The following is a 19,238-nucleotide window of genomic DNA, read 5'->3' as shown; positions in this document are numbered from 1 at the left end:
CAGTGTGGCTGCCAGTCTGGCTGTGAGAGGACAAACTCATGGGGATGGAACCACCCAACACAAGAACTTCTCACTCCATCTTCATTGTCAGTCCACACCATGCTAACACAAACCCTAAAGGGATCAAACTCAGTTTGCACTGCATGTAAGAAACACATATGTGGTCTTTTTCCTGGAAACATAATTTTAATTGAGATGAGGTAGATGTTTGTTTTTTTAATTGGATGAAATACCTGTTGCATGGCCCAGAGCAGGTTAGAATTTCTCCCCTCTGTGGCCAGGAGAGTTTGTTTCCCATATGGTGACAGCTGAAAATGGAAATCCTATGCAAAGTAACAAAAGGCAGAACATGAAATGGCCTCTGCTCAAGTAATGTGGGGTCTAACACTGACCAGGCAAAGCCAAGCAGCTGGAGGGAAGGGCGGTGAGATAAAGGAATGGGAAGACAGGTCAGGGCTATTCAATAAAAAGCCAGAAATAGACCTTGCTTCTCCCTCTTCCAGCCTGCGCTGTTTCAGGGCTCAGACCAAGAAAGGCACACAAGGCATATACTTGAATGCCTTTGGGGACCTGCAGGGATCAAAGTGACTTACATCTAGGTCAATTAAGTGTAACTTAACAGTCAAGCTTTAGAAAAGTAGCATGGGTGCCTCTCCAGAAACTCAGTATTTTGCAGTATTTTTCCTGGTCCGTTAAGCTGATGTTATAAAGATAGAAAGGCATCTGCATGAGTAGCTGCAAAGCTCGTTTGCAAAGCGACTCTAACTGCCCTAATTCTTAGTATAATCTTATCTTTCACTTGTGCACACATGCTTTATCTGGTGGGGAGGGAGAAGCCATCCTGCCACACCAGTGGCCAGTCCCAAAACACTCTGCAAACACAGCTCGGCTGCCTGAGAGGGTTCTCATCTTGGCCAGGGTTTGTTTCTCCAGTGCAGGGGGGTCCTTGCCATGCCTACCCCACTTGGAAGGATTACACCCAGCCCACACACACCAGTGCACAGAAGGGCCCGGCAGATGCCCAGATTTTTCCAGTGCCATGTTTCAATCTCATTTTAAGGGAACATATCAAAGCCAGGAGTGAGAATATTACTTTTTCCCCAAAGCATAAGAATAGTCGGCAAACCAAGCCCTCTGTAACAAGGTCGGTGCTTCACCTAAACAGCAGAGGGCATGTTTACTCCAAGACAAGCAGCTGAGCATTTTGTAAACCATTTCATGGCACCTCTTGGTCACTGAGCTAAAATACAATACTGACACATTTGCTCATGCTGGTAGCAGAGTCGGTAGCATGTTCCTTGCTACCTCACTCATGACCAAAACTTATGATTCTCTGAAAAAAAATGAAATTAATTAGAGAGAAACTAGGTGAATTCTAATTTTTAGGAAAATATCTACCACCCATCTCCAGCTAGGTCAACTTTACTTTGAGACCTTCAGGATGACAGGCTCACAGTGTCACTAGCCTTCCCTCCACCAAAAAAGAAACAAATTAACTAGAGAAATTTCTTGATAAAATGAGCAGATAAGGATTCCAACACAGATGGATAGAGGCTACCAAAGGGAAAATTTAAAATGGCATCTAATGAAGCATCCCATGATGTCAGCCTTTTGTCAGGGATGGGGGATGCCTTCTGGCACCAGCGTGGAAGGGTTCAGCTGCCTTTGGGACTAATGGGGAAGGCACAAGGGATGCTGTACTGCATCTGTGCAGAGCAGAAGCCCTCTTGCCTCATGTTCTTGCTGCCTGGCCCTAATGGCTGGTGACTTCCATGGCTGTACCTGTGGGATCTCCTTGGCACTGTGTTGTAGCACCCTACACCTTCCTGCAGATGAAGTAGGTAATTTCTTACTTTTTCAAAAGCTAATCCCCCATGTCTGTGCTGCTGGATCAGGCTAGGTCACACCTGATGAGCCACCTTTCTGGTCTGTCTCAGCAACCCCTGGCCACTCAGGGCAGCAGGACAGCGGCGTTGCCCATGGAGGCTACTCCAGGGAAATCCAGGGAAATTCCCAGGATTGTACTCATTGACACTGTGCTAACAGACCAGGAAAAACTTTCTTACAGTATTGTAAGAAGATTTTTCCAGGAGAGTGTTAGATCTACTCTGGAGGTGGACAACCTCAGCCAGGGGGTGAGGGCATAAAGCACTTGGAAATTCTTGGCCTGAGCTGCGTGGTGACTTGGAGCCAGTGCTGTATCCACCAAAACATTACTTACTCAACCACATGGACTGTGGGGGTGCTAACACAATATTTCTTCCACAGTGCATGTTTCCTAGTGCTTATCTTGGTCTAAGTGTCTCTGAGTAGCTCTTGACATGCTAAAATGTCACAAGTGAAAAAAAAAGAGATTAGGAAGCCCAACGTACGTACCTTGGCAACTGCTCAGCTCACTAATCTAATGATGGCACTTCCAGTGACTTGGCCTGGGCTTCATCTCTGCTTTGCACAGCAGAGACACTGGAACAGACACCAGAGGCTCACTGACAGATGTGTGTCACCAACAGCACTTGTACCACTGCAGCTGGACTTGTGCAACACGTCTGGAGCCATGTCAGAACCCTGCACCTGAGGTCCACCCCAAAGCTGGGAGGAGCTGCTGCTGGATTTAGTGAGGTTTAGCTCAGTCAGATCTTCTGACTGCTGGAAGAAGATTCCCTTAGATGAGAGAGGTATCCTGATGGCATCTGGTCAGCTGCCTTGTGACCTCCTCAGCAATACTGCAACCCCATGAGATGTTACAACACAGAATTGTAGGACAATTAGTTGTGTCATTGTCCAGGACCCCAGACTTGGGTGTGGATACTGATTCACAAGGGCATACATCTTCCCAGAAGTGGAGTTGCCTGTCCCTGTGCAGTTAACTACAGACATGTGGAAAGAGAGTCTCTGATCATCCTTAAATGCAGGTTACTCCTGTCACTCACGTGGCCCTTAAGTGCCTGCTCCTACTCTCACATACTTAATGGGCAAGTTCATGCCTTCTGTTTTATGAGACTACAGCACAAAGCAGAAAACTAGGGAGAAAAAAAAATAAAACTTCATTTCCATCCTTATGCATTTTCATTACATATTAATAAACAAGGGAAAAAAAACAGTCACCAAGAGATGCTATTTCTAGTCAAAGCTACAATGTATAGGAAATTCTCCAAGGCCTGTGTGAATAAAAAAACAGTAGTGGAATTTTAGCTCTTTTAAACAGTCACCCAGAATTTGTTTCCTGCTCCCACAATATATGTTTTCCACATTTCCTTCTGTCTTTGTGTTCCCTTCAAACACAGGCAAAGTGCTTTCAGAAAACTGGGATCTACTGAATGGAATCCACTGTGGTATTTCATAAATAGCAAACAAAGCCAGATCTGAAAGGTCACAGTAGTTGTGGGACTCCATGAGTACTAGGACCAGCTTACTGACTTCTTGTGCAGGAAGTAGGGTGGAGATAAATTGCACCCACATTTCCAGGTAATTAGTATGTCTGCTTTGCATTTAGAGACTGCTCTCTGTGTTCTAGCACTGGGTGCACGTTCTTGTGCACGATGGGAAGAAGAGGCATGTGAGGGGTGACAGTCCTGTATGAGAAGCCAGGTGACTGGCCCTGTTATTACCTGCCTGTAGTGATGACTCCACCTTAGTGACACAGGAAAGGCACCTCTGAGTGTTGCTGGCTGGGACACAGCTCTTCTGTCACCACTCCCAGCCCCTCACAAGCCTGGCCAGGTGTGAGCACAAGGTGTTCTGTCACCTTGGGCTGTCACGTTGTCTCCAGCTGCCCTGGGAACTCATCAGTGGACATTCCACACAGAGCAGGGAAAGCAAAGCCAGGTGAGATGCAGATGTTCACTGCACACACAGGTTGGGCTGGAGGGGTAGCACAGCTGTTTAAGTTATCTAAGCCCAGCACACGAGGCCTAGAAGATCAGTGAAGCCCTGAATCAGGCTCTGGTGTTGGAATTAGCTTGTTTTGCCTCTGATTTAATGAAAGAAGACTTTGGCCTTCCAGGCTGTAATATAGCCCATTTATTTTAATATGTTTGGAAAGGAGAATCAAAACACTCATAATGAAGGGAAAGGGAGAGCAGTCGTGGCTTCCAGTAGGTGAATACCTCAGACCTTTACAGACCAGACTTCCCCACAGCCTCTTCTAGGGCTTCACCAGCATTTTATGAATCTGCCCTTGCTCTGCTCCCTCCAGATGACTTTATTTAGTTTATACTGGCTATCATCAATCCCTTCCCCCCAGTATTTCTTAGCCAAACCAACAAGATAACCACACTCAATCCTGGCTGCAGATGTACTAAAACCAGCACAAAACAAGGGCTGTGCTGCTCCTTGCAGGGCAGTGTGACCTTAGTAAGTCACCCCCACAATTGTTCTCTTATTTTCTCTTCCTTTGCTGTTTTAAATATTTGCTCGGCCACAGGGAGTTTTGCCAGAAGCAAACTTGAGCTTTCCAAGCCATGAGGAATACTGTGGCTTCTGGGGACTGCAGTGCAGTGGCACTGTCACCTCCAGTAAGTGACCTGGGAGATGCAGGACGGGGCTTTCTGAGTGTAAATAGTCACACAGAAGGCACACAGTTACTCCCCCAATAGCAGACTGATACCATAGCTGAGACTTCACATTGGTGTCTTCTGGTTTAAACAGAAAGGCTTTTTTTCTCTACCATGGCAGACTGTACCATGGTAGAAACCAAAATCAAGCCATCAGAAAGACTAGAAATGCTGTCAAGGCAAGGATTCAGATACCTCCCACTGGAAATTATAAACCACTGTTTTTCTTCCTGTTGAACAAAGTCAAAACACAGAAATCCTCTGCAAAAGAACAGTTTTCACCCAGCTCTGCACAATCACCCTTGTCTCAGCCACCTGTTGCTCCACAGGACAATTTTCAGCATAGGAAAATTACACAGACTTATGTGTAATAAAGGGCAATGCCTTATAACAAATACATACACTTCCAGATATTACCTGTGACCGGCAAAACACTCTTTGATAATGTAAGCACACTCCTGAGAGTAATGCAGCTTTAGAGGTGAGGACCATTCAATCTCCAGGATGTCAGCTGGGTCAAAAGCTTTCCTTTTGTACACATCCCAACACAATTAAAATAAAAGTGAGCTTTCAGGTTAACTGCCTAGGTGGTGCACCTCAATACACTCCCCCCTCTTTTTATTTTCCCTTCAGGAGGAAGATCAGCTTTCTTTTGCAGAATGTTTATAGTGCAGCCTGGCTGACAGCATCCAGGAGATCTGCTAGGACACAGATATCTCTGTTCTCCAGTGACCTGTCCTGTCATCACCACAAAATCACCATCTCTCTGAACCATGTCCTTGCCTGTTTCAGCAGGAACTTCTTTCAGCCTTGGAAAAATGTACAGAAATGCTTTGTGTGGTCACTATAAACAGGAGGAAAAACCCCAAGGATTCTGCTAGATCTTAATTGAGGAGAATCAGACACAGAGCTCTTCATGATTTTAAGCTCTCTAGGCTCTCTCAACAAGGCACTCCACTAGAACTGGTGGTTTCACAATGGAAAAACAGTAGCATAGTGTAGTGTAATTTGGGTCCACCCATCTGCATCAGCCTTCCCTGAGATACAAGTACATTCACACAACTGGTTTTACTATTCTCCTTCAGTACCTTGACAGAAATGCAATCCCCACTCTGCTAAGAGAAAAGGGAAACATCTTTTCTGATTGTCTAGACAAAGTGCTGGCTGTGGTACAACAATATTTGGCTGGCAGCTCAAGTGTGTATTGCTAGGGCAAAGGGTGTTTTTAATATAGAAAGATGCTACATTTATCAGCAGCTGACACACTTGCATTATTGTTGGAAGGAGGTCTCAGCTGGGAAGCAGAGACTCAGGTTGGCTATGTGAGTCTCCAGCTCAGTAGGAGCTTGTTTCTGAGCTCCCTCCACTGCTCCCACTACAAAAGAAGGCCAAACTCCAGTTCAAGGCTTGGCAAAACCAGAATTGACACTTTTTGTGACTCACACTAAATTGGCACACATGTCTGCGAGCAATACAGACCCACCAACTCCCCTTGCAGCAAAGGCATTTCAAAACGGACACGTGTTTTTGGGAAAAAATAATCACAAGGATGATTGTCTCTACCTCCATACTAGTATTGGGGTCAAGGTCATCACACTCTGATTCCTCTGAGCTGTTTGTCTCCTTGTTTGGCAGCATGAAGAGGAAGAAAGAGAACAAGAGATTAGAAAAGAGATTGGTTAGTCAGGGCAGAGCAGCACAGTTGTGAGCAGCATGGAAATGGGTAACGGTAGGGAAAATGCTCCTGTAACACAAACAAAAAACAAACTGACAACAAAACAAAGGAAGCAAAGGCAAAGACATGCTTTTGCCAGAGAAGCAGCAGTGATTCTGCAGTTCATTCAGGTAGTGAAAACAAGGAGGAAGCAAGAGGAGGAAGAACTGTGCCACCATGCTGGAGCAGCCGCTTCCCTCGGACCCAGTCCTTCCTCATCCGGAGGGTGCGAGGGCGCCCGGGATGCAGTGTCAGGGTTCCTCCCTTTGCACATGCCAGGGCTATTGCACCAGGCTTGTAAGACAGAAAGCCTCTGCAAAGGAAAACACTTCATCATGGACTCTCCTGGAGAGGGGTGGATCCAAAGGACATGCTCAAGTGCTTTCCTGAATCAAGGCTGGGCTTTGGTTGTGTCAAAATCACAACAAGTGTTTGCTTGCCTCTGTTGGGAGGGAAAGCCCCAGATTAGTCCTGAGCAGGCCTCATGGTCGGTTTATAGGGGTGGATCCTCTGAGTTGGAGCACAGTAGTCAGGCACCCAGAGCAGGAGATGGAGCTTAACCCCACAGTTCTCAAACTTTTCCATACTGGGAGATCTCAGAGAAAGAGAGAGAGACGCAGACACACAGACACACACAGACACACACAGACACACACACGAGACCTTCTCCTAGCAAGAGAGAGTCAGCACCTCTGCCCTGTCTGGTAACATGGAAAGAAAAAGGTCATTGAGACCATCTCCCTAGACCAAAAACCTTAAGAATCCCCAGGCTGGGAACCCCTTATCTCAACATCTGGTGAAATATTGACCTAAAGAAAACTCATCAGCAAGGCCACTGTTCCACCCAGTGGCTTTCTCACTGCTGCAGCTGCTCTGATGAAGCTGCAGACCAGGCTAGATCAGAGGTCAGTAAATTGCTAGTGTCCCAATTTTAAGTTATTTCACCATGTATTTAGTTGGGTTTCTTAATGAGGATTACTTACTTGCATGTGTGATGCCAGGAAAAAGAAAACAAAAAACAAAGACTGCATTTTATCTTGCATGCAAAAATCCTGCTAAAATGGATACTACAAAAAATGACCAAAAAAAAAAAAAAAAGATAACTGAAGTTGAAGAAAAAAACCAAAACAAAACAACAAAAAAACCAAAACCCAAACTCAAAATTGCCACCCCCTCCCTCTCTCAGGAGAGGATGCTACAGGGGGTGGAAAGGATGGGAAGCAGGAGAGCAGCACAGAGCTTTCAGATGGCCTTACTCACTTTAACAGAGACTTTGTTCCCCAGAATATCCTTGGATTTACGTGGCCCATTGGCTTCATTTTTGCCACTGCTCTCCTTTTCCGCCCGCTTTCTCATGCGCAGGGTATGCCATGAACATGACTTCCTGTTGTACCAAAAAACGCAGCAATCAAATGGCAAATCATAGCAGGAAGAAAGGTTTTGGAAAGGGGAACCAGCATCCACATTTGCAATTACTGCATTTCCCTAGAAGGTGAAAGCCACTGGCAGGCAATATGCCTGTCTCAATCTCAGCAATGAGAGTTGAAGTTAAAACCCAAACCAAAGAGTTCTGCAAAGCAGATGTTGTGCCACACTTGCTGTTTAAATGCATGGAGCAGGAAAAAAATGTCCATGATGGAAGCACAGGCAACTCAAACTTGGTCATCTGGTTTCAGGGACTTTGTCTTGCATTGCCACAAATAGAACTTTATTTTAATTTTGCTACCAACTTGGTCCTTAGTCTCATTGGTTGAAAGTAGTGTAACAAATATAAATATGTAAGAATGGTCCTAATAGATTACTCAGTATAATAAACATAAAAAATTAAGGAATTCAAGTCATTGATCACTACATGTTGCTCAGAACACAAACAGCTCAATAAATAGGAGCTGCATTATTAATTTTCCAAGAGATAAGTAATTTCCTAGAACGACAAACTCTGCTGTGTCTCTCAAGACTAAGAATTTCGCATTTGACTTTGCCAATCCAGTTAAAGAGGACATCAGTCAGTCATGGGTTTTGGCTAGCATTACAGCAGGCACCATTTCCAGTAAATTTTTCACCCTTTATTATTGCTCCTATGACCTTATTCTTGGAAAAAAATAAAAAAAGACCAGTATCAACCTTTTTAAGAGCAATGCTGTGCTGACAAGAGAATTGCGTATCAAAGCAGATATCAGAAAAAATCATAACACTTCTTGACATGGGTTTCATTTGGTTAAAATAGTGGACAGGTTGAGGGGGATTTGGGGAGGGGTATGTTGTCCAAAGCATAAAGCTCTCAAAACAGCAGTGTGATGAGCTGGGATCCAGGTTCAAAGCATCTGCCCACCTTTAAGTCATGCAAATTTGATTTGCATGTTTAAGCCCAATGTTTGGCACATGTCACGTCTACAGTACCTTGATACATTTTACAAAGGAAGTTGTATGAAATCCAGGGATCACCTGTGATGCCAATAAAACGCAGTATGTTAGCAAGGTAGGTCCCAAAGGATGCCCCACACAGCCGACGCTCCCCCATGAACACTGCGTCTGCCTCCTACGCGCTTCTGCTTTTACCTCAGCCCCTGATGGGAGCTGTACAACAGCTCAGTTAAACAACAAGCAAACCCTGCCACAGCCACCAGACTGAATTGGGTCATGACAACTGTTTTTGCAACCAGGATTAGAGTCTGCACTAGCTCAGCCTGTATGGGCAGCTGTGTCTCAGCACAAGGAGCACCAGAGCACCCTGCACAGCTCAGACAGGCACCAAGTGCTGACTGGGATTTGGGCGTTTCTGGACAAGGTTCAAATGTGAACTGCACAGCAGGGGAAGTCATCCAACACTTCAGGACTGTTATGTTTTCCTTTAGGATATATAAGAAGCAAGAACGTGGCAGATGGGGCTCCCTGATCTATATAATGAACATAGGTGAATAATTCATGGTGGCAACACTGCTGGATCGCCCATATATTTTGTGTACAGTATTTGTCACAGAAAAAACAGTTTTATTACTTCATCTAAGATAGGGTTGAAGATAGCACAGCTCCAGGTTGTTTTTTACTCATAGGAATCCTATTGTTCAAGCATCTTTTTGTTTTCAGGGTTGTTTTAGCTGTTTGAGTCTAAAAAATCATTTAGGAATTTAAATCTCACTGCAGTGAGAAACAACGAAGTACAATTCATGTATTTTTCAATTTTGTTACACCTTACTGGCCACAATTCATCTGCCTACAAAATTTGATGCAGAATTTTACTGTACAGCTGCCAAGAAATCAGTCTTCACCAGGAGTCTGGTACTGTTGGTGATTCTAAGGGCATGTGGTTGCAAATTGTGGCTAGAGAGGAACCCGGGAATGGCCGTGGCGGATGTGCAAGAGATGTGCCAAGCAATTCCTCTGGCTTAACATGCAATTCCAGGTAGCATTCATTACTGACTGACAGGTAAAGTCATCATTTCTCTTAACTGAAATGGCAGCAGAGATCAAGTTATTATTTTTAGTGAATCTGTCACAAAATCTTTCTTCGTGTTTAATTCTGTGCCTCGAGGTATTTGTGTAAGGTAACACGATTTGTAGCGTACATCATGCATTACCATCTAGTCATTTTAGATGTTAAAAGAAATCAACAGGTATTACTGAAATGAGGGTTGTACCTTCTGTATTTAATACCAAAAAACCACTTCCTTGCATTAGTCATTTCAGACTGACAAATTTCTAAAAATCAGAAAAGAAAAATATATATCCACACATTTGTTAAATAAGCAACAAAATATTATAAACAAAATTAAAATCAAAACAAAACAAAATCAAACAAAAAAAAAGGGTCAAACTAATTCTTTTACCTCATTAAAACATGCTCATAGTGAAAATTTATTTTACATATTTAAAATAGTACATTTAAAATTAGTTACATTACAGGTACAATGATGAACATTGCGACTATTCATTATATTGCACAACCTGACTTCATCAATGTGAGTTTGTTTCTTTTTTTTTAAATAGTGCAAAATACTTTTTACAGGAATGTACTTGGATGGGGGTCTTGCAAACCAAAAAATATATTACAAAAGTTACTGCAAACAGAAAAAAACCCAAAACAAATGAAAAAAAAAAAAAAAAGAAGATACAAGCTGTACAAGGAAATTGCCATAGACAACAAAATCTCTCCTCCTTGAGAAGCAAACCTCAGTCCAACACAGAGCCTGGATTTTTGTGTGTTTTTTTTTTTTTTTTTATCTAGATGCTGTTATAACCAATATATAGATTAGTAACTTAATACAACATAAATATAAGTCCAGTCCAAGCAGGTCCATGTTGGTGTAAAATGGTGTCACGTGTCACATAAAGCATATCTTTAACCGTCTATGGTTTTATTTCTCTCCAAAGTATAAACAAAATCCCACAAAATGAAAATAAGCAAAACCCGAGCTATCCACCATGGCTGCCCGACGCTGCGGATTGACCACTCAGCTTGTTCCAATGGCACTGTAGATAAAAATCAGCAGGATTTCCCTACCATTTGGGTTTGTTTATTTTTATTCATTTATTTTATTTTCCTCAAAAAATCCACATAGTGCTCCCAGTGAAGCCAATAGGGCACTTACTTGATGCTTCCATCGCTATTATCTGTAGTGGATTTAGGGAGGGGAGCCAAGATACTGCCAGGGATCCATCCTTCAGCAGCTGGAGAGTGGTCGTTCGCAGGCTGGTACACCAGGAACATGTTCTGCTGGTTGATAGCAAGGATCTGAACCACCTCTCCTTGATTCACACAGATTTCATCCTCCTTCAGTGCATAGTAATCTTTAATCACCACCATGGAAGAGGTCCCATTGCACCCTCCCAAATCAGTCTGCAAACGGACACAACACAAACCGGTGAGCGGCCGGCGCGGAGGGACCTGCCCTTTCTGGCAGCAATCCCACTACTTCATGTCCAGCCTAACCAGACCAGGGAAAAGGACACAAAACACTTGGAAGTTCACATTGGCAGAAAAGAATTTTAAAGACCTGAAAGGTGGCAGTAACCTAATACAAACCAGTCTCCTATTTCACATCAGACTTCAAAGCTGCTAAGGACTGTGCCCCTGGGTGTTCTCATTGTGGGGCTGTCATAGATGAATGGTCTGTGCTGAGCCAAACGGGGAGAAAGACAAATGAAGCTGAGTGAATACTCACAGTTAAATATAGGTCAGATGGTAAGTGGCTTTGGTCAACCTCAGATAGCAGCAGGGTCCAAACATGGTTGGTGGCCACTGACTCTTTGGTGGTTTGTGTGCAGCACACACGTACCCGAACTATACCTTTAGCTGGCACCTTGTGAGCTGTTATGTGGGAAAAGGTCTAAGCTCTTCCCTACCACAGACTTTTTCACAAGTGGGTGCTTAATGGTTATCAGAGAAGCCTGAATATTACTTCTGCCAGTACTGCAAATGGATATCTAGTTCACCAGATCTGCAAGCACAGTGCCCTGAAAAACATCGAGATCAGTACTTAAGGGTCAGGCTCTGTCTCTGTTTCCCAGATGAGGTGTCATCCATGTGGATGTCAGGGCTTTTGCATGAGCTGTTTAATCCCAAATCACATGTTACCCCATTGCTTCAGTATGTTGATTCCTGTTGACCTGGTTAGCTGCTAAATAAGATAACATCATGGATCACCTGTGGTACAAGAAATGGGCTGTGAGATCATGTTTTATTAGATGAGCTCAGTACCTTGCTTTGTTCATACTTGTCTCCAGGCTGTGAGTGCTCATACCCTGTGCTGCCATTGGAGGTAGATATCTTCAGGGGTGGGAGAGATGGGTTACGGCTTGTAGCCTTCAAAGGCTTCTCAGACCCTACTGGAATAGAAGAATGGGGCCTGGTGTTGGGCTGAGGGACCCTGCCGGCCTGGGGCCGCAGCACCGCCGAGCTGTTCTCCTTGCGTTGGTACTCGATGGGCGACTGCAGCGCTGCAAGAGAGGACAAGAGTCAGCCACATGCTCCCAACAGCCTTGCCAGGGGCTGCAGAGGTGATCCAACAGGTGGGATGTTCAAACAGAACAGACTCATATGCTGCAAACCAAACAGGAACAGGAGATGCCACCCATAGAAGCACATGGCGTGTCCATGGCTAGACAGAACACAAGCACTCCATGCTGATGTGAAGAACAGCTTCTCTAACCTACACTGTGAGTAGGCTAAAATGTTTGCCATTTATAGCATACATAATTGCATTCATTTTCTTTGAAATCACACAAATTAATCACATCCTGTAGTCAAAATAAATGAAAGCCTGACTAAGAGGCGCACAGCACATTTGCAGTGAATTTTGCTAACATCAGAAAACACAGATCAAGACCTCTAAGTCTCATCTGCATATTCCTAAGAAAGTGTGACTATTAAATACTCTTCAGATGTGATGCACTGCAACTTGGCTCTCAATGTGCTTTCTACATTAACTGCTTTGGTTCAAGGAAACTGCTGAAACTGGCCAGCGAGTGTGGAAGTATAGATGCACCAAGACATTAATCCCAGCAGTCCAAACCTCTCCAGAAAACACCCAACAGGCAACACAAAACAGCTTCATAAGCCATAAAAAATAAAGTCTGCTTGTGAGAGTAGATTTTATAGGCATGGAGAGAGCTTGCACTGGGAAATGGAAGGAAAAAATTCCAGATCATAAAGAATAATTTGTTATGTTTGAAGGAGAAAGGATCAGGGCTGGGACTCACAGTGAATAGATTTGCTGGGCTCAGGCTACCAGCCCCAGACCTATGGGCTTGGTTTTTTGCATGTCATGTGCCTTTAACAGATGATTTATAGTCAGTTAATACTGTGTACATGCATCAGACTAAACCTACTGGAATGCAGAGAGACTAGTCCAGCAAGAGGCAGACAGGGGACATAATGTCACAGCATCAGCCCCACCAGGGAACCACAACAGAAGGAATGTCTTTCCCAACAAAATGAAAAGGAAAGAAAAGCAGAAAAGCTCAGCACCATACAGCACACTCTCTAGCATTCCCCTTCCAGAGAAAGGCAGGACAACTCAAGAAATTACTTCATACTGAAGAACAAATTACTGGGAAAAAAATAAAATCAAGGAGGATGCCAGATCACCATTTTCTTCAAAAGGACACAGATACAGATCTGTAGCAATCTGGAAGATTACTTGTGTCTAAAACCTGACCCTTGTCACAAAAGCAGATTGTATTTATGCCACAGTAACTGCCAGTTTCACTTGCTTACCTCAGCTGCAGCTGAAAATGATTTGGTCCTGCTGCAGACCAGCCACAGAGGGCAAGGAAGGCTGGGGAGAACTTTGACAATGATTTTGACAGTGACATTTTTCTCCTGTATACAGTAAATAAGGCTGCAAGGTAGTTAGCAGTAAGATCTGAATGGATACTTCTCAATCTGTCTTGAAACAATCTACTGTACTCAGTACTTTTAAAGGGTATTTAGTTGAGTGTCCATTTCTGACTACTAATTCCACCATGAACTATCACAGTGATGCCTGGCTTCCAGCCTCCTGTTAAACATCTGTCAGTATTCTTAGAAGCTTCTGGCAAAAGTAAGTGTCCATCTACTTGCATGTTCTCTCTTTCTCTCTCAAATTCCCCCCACAAAATATGATTAAAAGAAGGTACAGATGAATGGCATTTTCCTTATAAAACATATCCAGCAGTGACAGAATTTCGTTACAGCTTGCTTCCTAAAGAACAGTCACAACAGCCCATCATTTCATGCACAGCCTGTTTCTCAAGTTTAGCAGCTTTTACTTTTCCATGGAAAAATACAAAAAACTTGAATATTACACTTTTACATTAATTAAGTTTGGATGAAAATTCCATGCTTTGTACATAGCCCCTACTCTTTAGAACTTCCCTGGTGAAGACAGAAAAATCAGAGACAGCTTGGGCAAGAACTCAAGGAGAATATTTTGTTATTAAGTTTACACAGCATTGGCTCAGTGTGGATTTAATATGACTTTAAGGACAGAAAACATCTGCTTTAATGAAATGCAAAGCTAAAGAACATATTTAAAGATTAGTCAGACTCAATAAGATTCCATTCTAAAAGCCACTTAAAATATTCTGGACTGGACAGGCTCTACTGGATACTGTATCATTTTCTTGGATCTTATTTATAGTTTTAAGATAAATCCTTAAGCTTGTGTTTTAATAGAAATCTATTTTTACTTTTGCCTTAGAGATAGTGATGATTATGTTCCTAACCCATCAAATTGCTTGCTGGCCTCATAGAAGTTAGGCTGAATAGGGGCCATGAAGATGTCTCAGCAGAAAAAGAGGCTCACAGGGCAGTTCTGTGAAGATAAGATGGAATACTTAAAAAATAAAAAGAACAAGCAAGAAAGATATGGAATGCACAGAAAAACCCTGCATCAGTGCCTGCAGGGCTCTCACAAGGCTTTTAAAAAAACAGTCTGCAGCTAACTGTTAGTGGAATTTACTTTTATTCCAATAATTCCAAAGCAAACTGCACTGTCATAAACCCATCAAGTTTTGGTACCAACTGGTCAAACTGGAACACTTAGACTCTTCATCTCACCAGTGTATTTAAGGAATCATTTTGCAATGGTTGTATGAGGCTGTTCCTATTCCAAGTCACAAAAACCCAGTATAAAGTTGTGGCATCATGGGTGAAATATATTTCCCTTTTCAGCTCAGCTCAGCCATAGATTCTGAACTGTCACAAAAACTTTTAACTTCCCAGTTAACTTCTGAAAAGTAAAATTAAGCTGAATTAAAATTTTTAAAACCTCCACATTGAAGAAAAGGGGAACTTTGCTTGGATGTGAACTGAAAGAGCCTCTTCCCATTTTGCAACAAAAAAATCCACAAAACCACATAACAAACTCCCCCCCACAAAAAACCACAATACCTAACATATTGTGCCAAGCCCAAACATCTTGATTCAAGCAAATATGTTTTATTACTGAACATATATTAAGCTATTAAATATAGAACTCTAATATAAGCTCCATAAAATAAGCTGTTTTGAAATGAATAGTGCAAAGCAGTCTTGGAGGCATCCAAAGCTACTTTGTTGCTTCCAAACAAACAGAAGAGATACTATTTTTAGATTCTTTGTCTAGTCCTGTTCCCTTCTCTTACTCTCATCCACTCAGGAGCAGGAACAAGCGGAAGTTGTTAACTGAATTTGATTTCTCTGTATTTTCAAATTACACACTTTTGTTGGTTGTGCATGTGTCTGGTTTTTGAGACTTTTTTTTTTTTTTTTTTGAAACATAGCTTTCATTTGAAATATTATTTCACACCACCTCAGATCTATTTCTATAGCAAAGCTGATACTTTGGAAAGGCCCCTTTTCATGCTCCCATGATTCCTAGGACAAACAAGCCCTTGCCTCTGTTTTCTTGCTCTTTTCTTTGTGGGTTTTTTTTTTTTTTTTTTTAACTGAAAGCTGCTGCAGCCCTGCAGAGCTGGGACCTGCAGAGGGATGCATGGTGAGGCAGCCTTCATCCCACCTCACATCCTCAGTTGGTAGCACACAGTGATGTCTAACAGGAGGCTCCTGGGGATAAACCTTGCCCTGAGTAAATGAGAGATGCTGTGTAGACACAGTGGCACAACCTGGCTTCAACATGATCTTGAGATGGCTTCAGATTTAAAATCTCACTGTACAATGGAAAGCAACAGCTGACAGAGCCCTGCAAACCCCAGTACAAAAGTACCACCAACAAAAGCAACACCTATGGAGGGACCTGAGGAACATGAGCCCAAGTGACACTGCAGAAGTGGCTCAATAATTTTTTCAAAGAGGAAACAAGGACATTAAAATTCTAAATCCCATTCAGCATTACAGTTTGGGAAACAGAACAAAGAGCACGTACGTACCATTTAGGAAATCGCGTTGTGTGTCCAGGACCTGGTTGATGTCCTGTACCCACGCTTGTTGAATTTCTGGATTAGCTGCCTGCAAAATGACTCTCTCTGATGTTTCCCGGCTCATTAGAGCAAACTTGCAGGGATCATTGTCCACATTTTCTTCAATGATAAGGTAGTTCATCTGAAATGAGCCAAGGTAAGCATTTTACAGGAGCACGAGCTAACATTACACAAGAATCAAAACTGTGGTGAAATGTTCCTGAAAATAATTAAGTGCAATAACAAACTGCTAGATCATAATAAGAAGAATTTGTCTCATCTAGATATACCCAGATAAAACTAAATCTTAAATATGATGCTTAATAAAGCTCTGACAGATGTACCAGACATCCACCCACCTTGTCTTGAATTACAACTTCTATTTTAAGTACACAGACCTGACTGGTGCGCTTTAAATTTACTGAAACCCATAAATAGAACAAAAATGTTCCTATTAATATGTTAATAAAGTCTATCATTCCTCCAATTTAAGTAAGTGTTTATATTTTTTGTCCTCTGATAAGAAAGACTCAGTCATTAGCACATTTAAAAATGGAATGGACTGTGCACAGGGATATCATGAAAAAAAAGAGCAATTCTCCCCTGATGCTCCATCAGATCTTATTTCTAGCAGATTAGAGTCATCTGTGTGCAAACATTCACTTGACTGTAGTCACAGATACTCTTTCTGGAAATCAAATGGATGGGAATTTTGGCTGTTGTCTTGCCCTTGGGAGGCTTCTGTTTTAAGTGTACTCATAACTTTAGCTTTTCCTGAGATACTCAGGGTAGTAAACAAGATTAAGTTGGCATAGCCTCCCAAAAAAACAAGAGAGGGAGTTTCTTCACGTCAAAAGCAGACAGCTCTGAAGACTAAGGCAGTAAAGAAATCCATGTCTAATTGCTCTGAGTATTTGTCAAGGCATGGAGATCCACTCCACGGTGGAATATTGTCCAGTATTCAAATTGCAAGATGGAATTACCATCTTCCTTTGCTTCTGGGGGTCCCTGTGAAGCTCAGTGACAAGCAGGAACCCCGACATGAGGACATGAAAGGACAAGGACAATGACACACAGGTGAGCCTGGACAGTGCTCTTGCTCCTGATCTGAGCTCATTTTCCTCTGGTTGATAGCCAAACCAATCCTGGTACGACTCCAGGTAAAAGATGTGTAGAATCCCCTAACCTCCTATTTGTGTCTCAGGGAGATGCATTCATCAAGGCTTCTTCCACTTAGGTATTCTGAGAGCCTGAAAGGTATCCAACTGAGCAGTATCTGAGAAGGGATGTGCCATTTCTCAACACTAAGGACCTGATTGTGTAAAAAAGGGTTCTTCACTAATGCAGGACAAGATGCTGGAGAACCTTGGAGAAAATTATCTGGGAGTCCCATCTTGCTGACAGAGCAGAACAGCTGCATTTGAAGTCATATGCACTTTTTACTCTGTGGCTGTGGCAGAGGAAAGAAATGGGATCTGTGGTGCTGGCTCAGGAGGCCCCACTGCAAGGTGGGGATGCTCAGAGCCCAGGGAGGCAGGGGATGGTCCTGCTCCACTGAGAGCCACAGCTCTTCTCTGTGGGAAACAGACAAATGCAAAAGCAGTGAGAGGCTCAAGTGGGGGCTCGGAGGGAGGGTGTGAGAGCTGCTGGCACACAAACTCCATGCTGAGGTGGGGGAGACACACATGGAGCCACAGGGGATTCCACACTTGCAGTAGACACTCAACAGGAGAATGAGCTGTTTGCCAAGTGGAAGAAAAGGGGCTGGAAAATTATCATACAAAAATTTTAAACTCAGGTAGTGGGAACAGCATTCCTTTCGTAGGCTGTGTAACTAGAAAAGCAACTCATACCCTTGAGGCAAGCTAATTTTATTGACATTAGGAGAGATTTATTTTTCTCTCTTTATCTACAATATACAATTCAGAAATTGTTTCCTGCAGATAAAAGCCTCATTGTTATATATACAATAAACTGAAGTAAAAATGATTCATACTATTTCCATCTCCCATTTTAATAACGATTTAAATAAGCAAAAAAGATAAAATCAAAGCTGATCATCTAAATGAAGATGATTGTTTATTTGTACACTTTGGATTTTCCCTTTATAGCCTATTATTTGGTTGGAAACTATAAAATACACTGACTTGAAAAAGGATATAAGCTTTTCAGTAAATGCTGCTGTTTCCATCAGCCAAGAAGATGACCTCATTTCAGTAAATATGCTGTTTACCACAGATCTGTTTAGTTATATATGTTAATATGCATTATTTCAGCTGATAGTGTTCTCTTCTGTTTCATATTAATGCCCCATTTAAAACTTAGAGCAAACACAATGCATTCCCCCATGTCTCTTAACCTGTAACTTTGAAAAGGAAGTCAATGCCAGGCTGGTTTCTCAGCTTTGAACAACCCAGAAATTCAAATGAATCAGTGATTTTGCTCTTTCTGCAGGCACAGCAAAGGCTGTTCTACCAGGAGATGTGCAGCACTCGTTCACTGTCACTGACCATTTCACAGGTTAACTTTGCATTTGTTAAACAAAGAAGTATTTCCACTGGTTACTTTCAGTTTTTACTTTTAGCTCCAGCCCCACAATCTGGACAGATTATTTAAAACCAAAAATAATTTCTCAAAACTCTCTTTATAGTTTATCTGCTTTTATAATTCCTTACAGCTGTATTTTTAGAATTGTGTGTGGTTTTATTTGTCTTTGAAACATTCTTGCAACATCCAAATTTGTACTAAGAGCCCTCACCCGAATTAGGGAGAGTATTTCCAGAAACATCATATTAAAGGCTTATTTATACTTTTATACTTTGATTTATACTTTGGCCTAAAATGACTGTCTTGGATACTGTACCTTCACTTACCTTTTATGATTCATGCATAAAAGCAACTATTGTAAACATCCTTTGACTACTGCAGGTTTTGTAGCAATATTTGCTAATCCACAACTATGAATGATAGAGGATCTGCCCTAGCTGTGTTCCTTGTAAAAATAACCCAATAAATTTGGACACACAGTGGTTTGCTTAAGAGATGGTCTTAAGCAGCTTCTGATCCACTGAAATGTAAATGCAAATGTTTAC

General features: G+C 42.4%; 1 protein-coding gene across 2 annotated transcripts in view; it reads right to left on the bottom strand.

Moving 5' to 3' along the window:
* Positions 1-19,238, bottom strand: part of LOC128790932 (kalirin-like) — a 77,047-nt gene that overhangs the window by 19,664 nt on the left and 38,145 nt on the right. Inside the window, exons 13-16 of one of the 2 annotated variants that reach the window (XM_053948139.1) lie at positions 16,117-16,288; positions 11,966-12,204; positions 10,857-11,104; positions 7,528-7,651 (exon numbers count right to left, since the gene is read on the bottom strand). In XM_053948139.1, the coding sequence (XP_053804114.1) occupies positions 7,528-7,651; positions 10,857-11,104; positions 11,966-12,204; positions 16,117-16,288 (783 nt within the window). Of the gene's footprint in view, positions 1-7,527; positions 7,652-9,893; positions 11,105-11,965; positions 12,205-16,116; positions 16,289-19,238 lie in introns of those variants that run through there. The other variant, XM_053948140.1, reaches the window with a different exon arrangement.

Source organism: Vidua chalybeata, chromosome 7, assembly GCF_026979565.1.
Source record: "Vidua chalybeata isolate OUT-0048 chromosome 7, bVidCha1 merged haplotype, whole genome shotgun sequence".
Classification (NCBI taxonomy): domain Eukaryota; kingdom Metazoa; phylum Chordata; class Aves; order Passeriformes; family Viduidae; genus Vidua; species Vidua chalybeata.
Note: the sequence above shows the minus strand (reverse complement) of the source record. Positions and strands in the feature narration are given on the sequence as shown.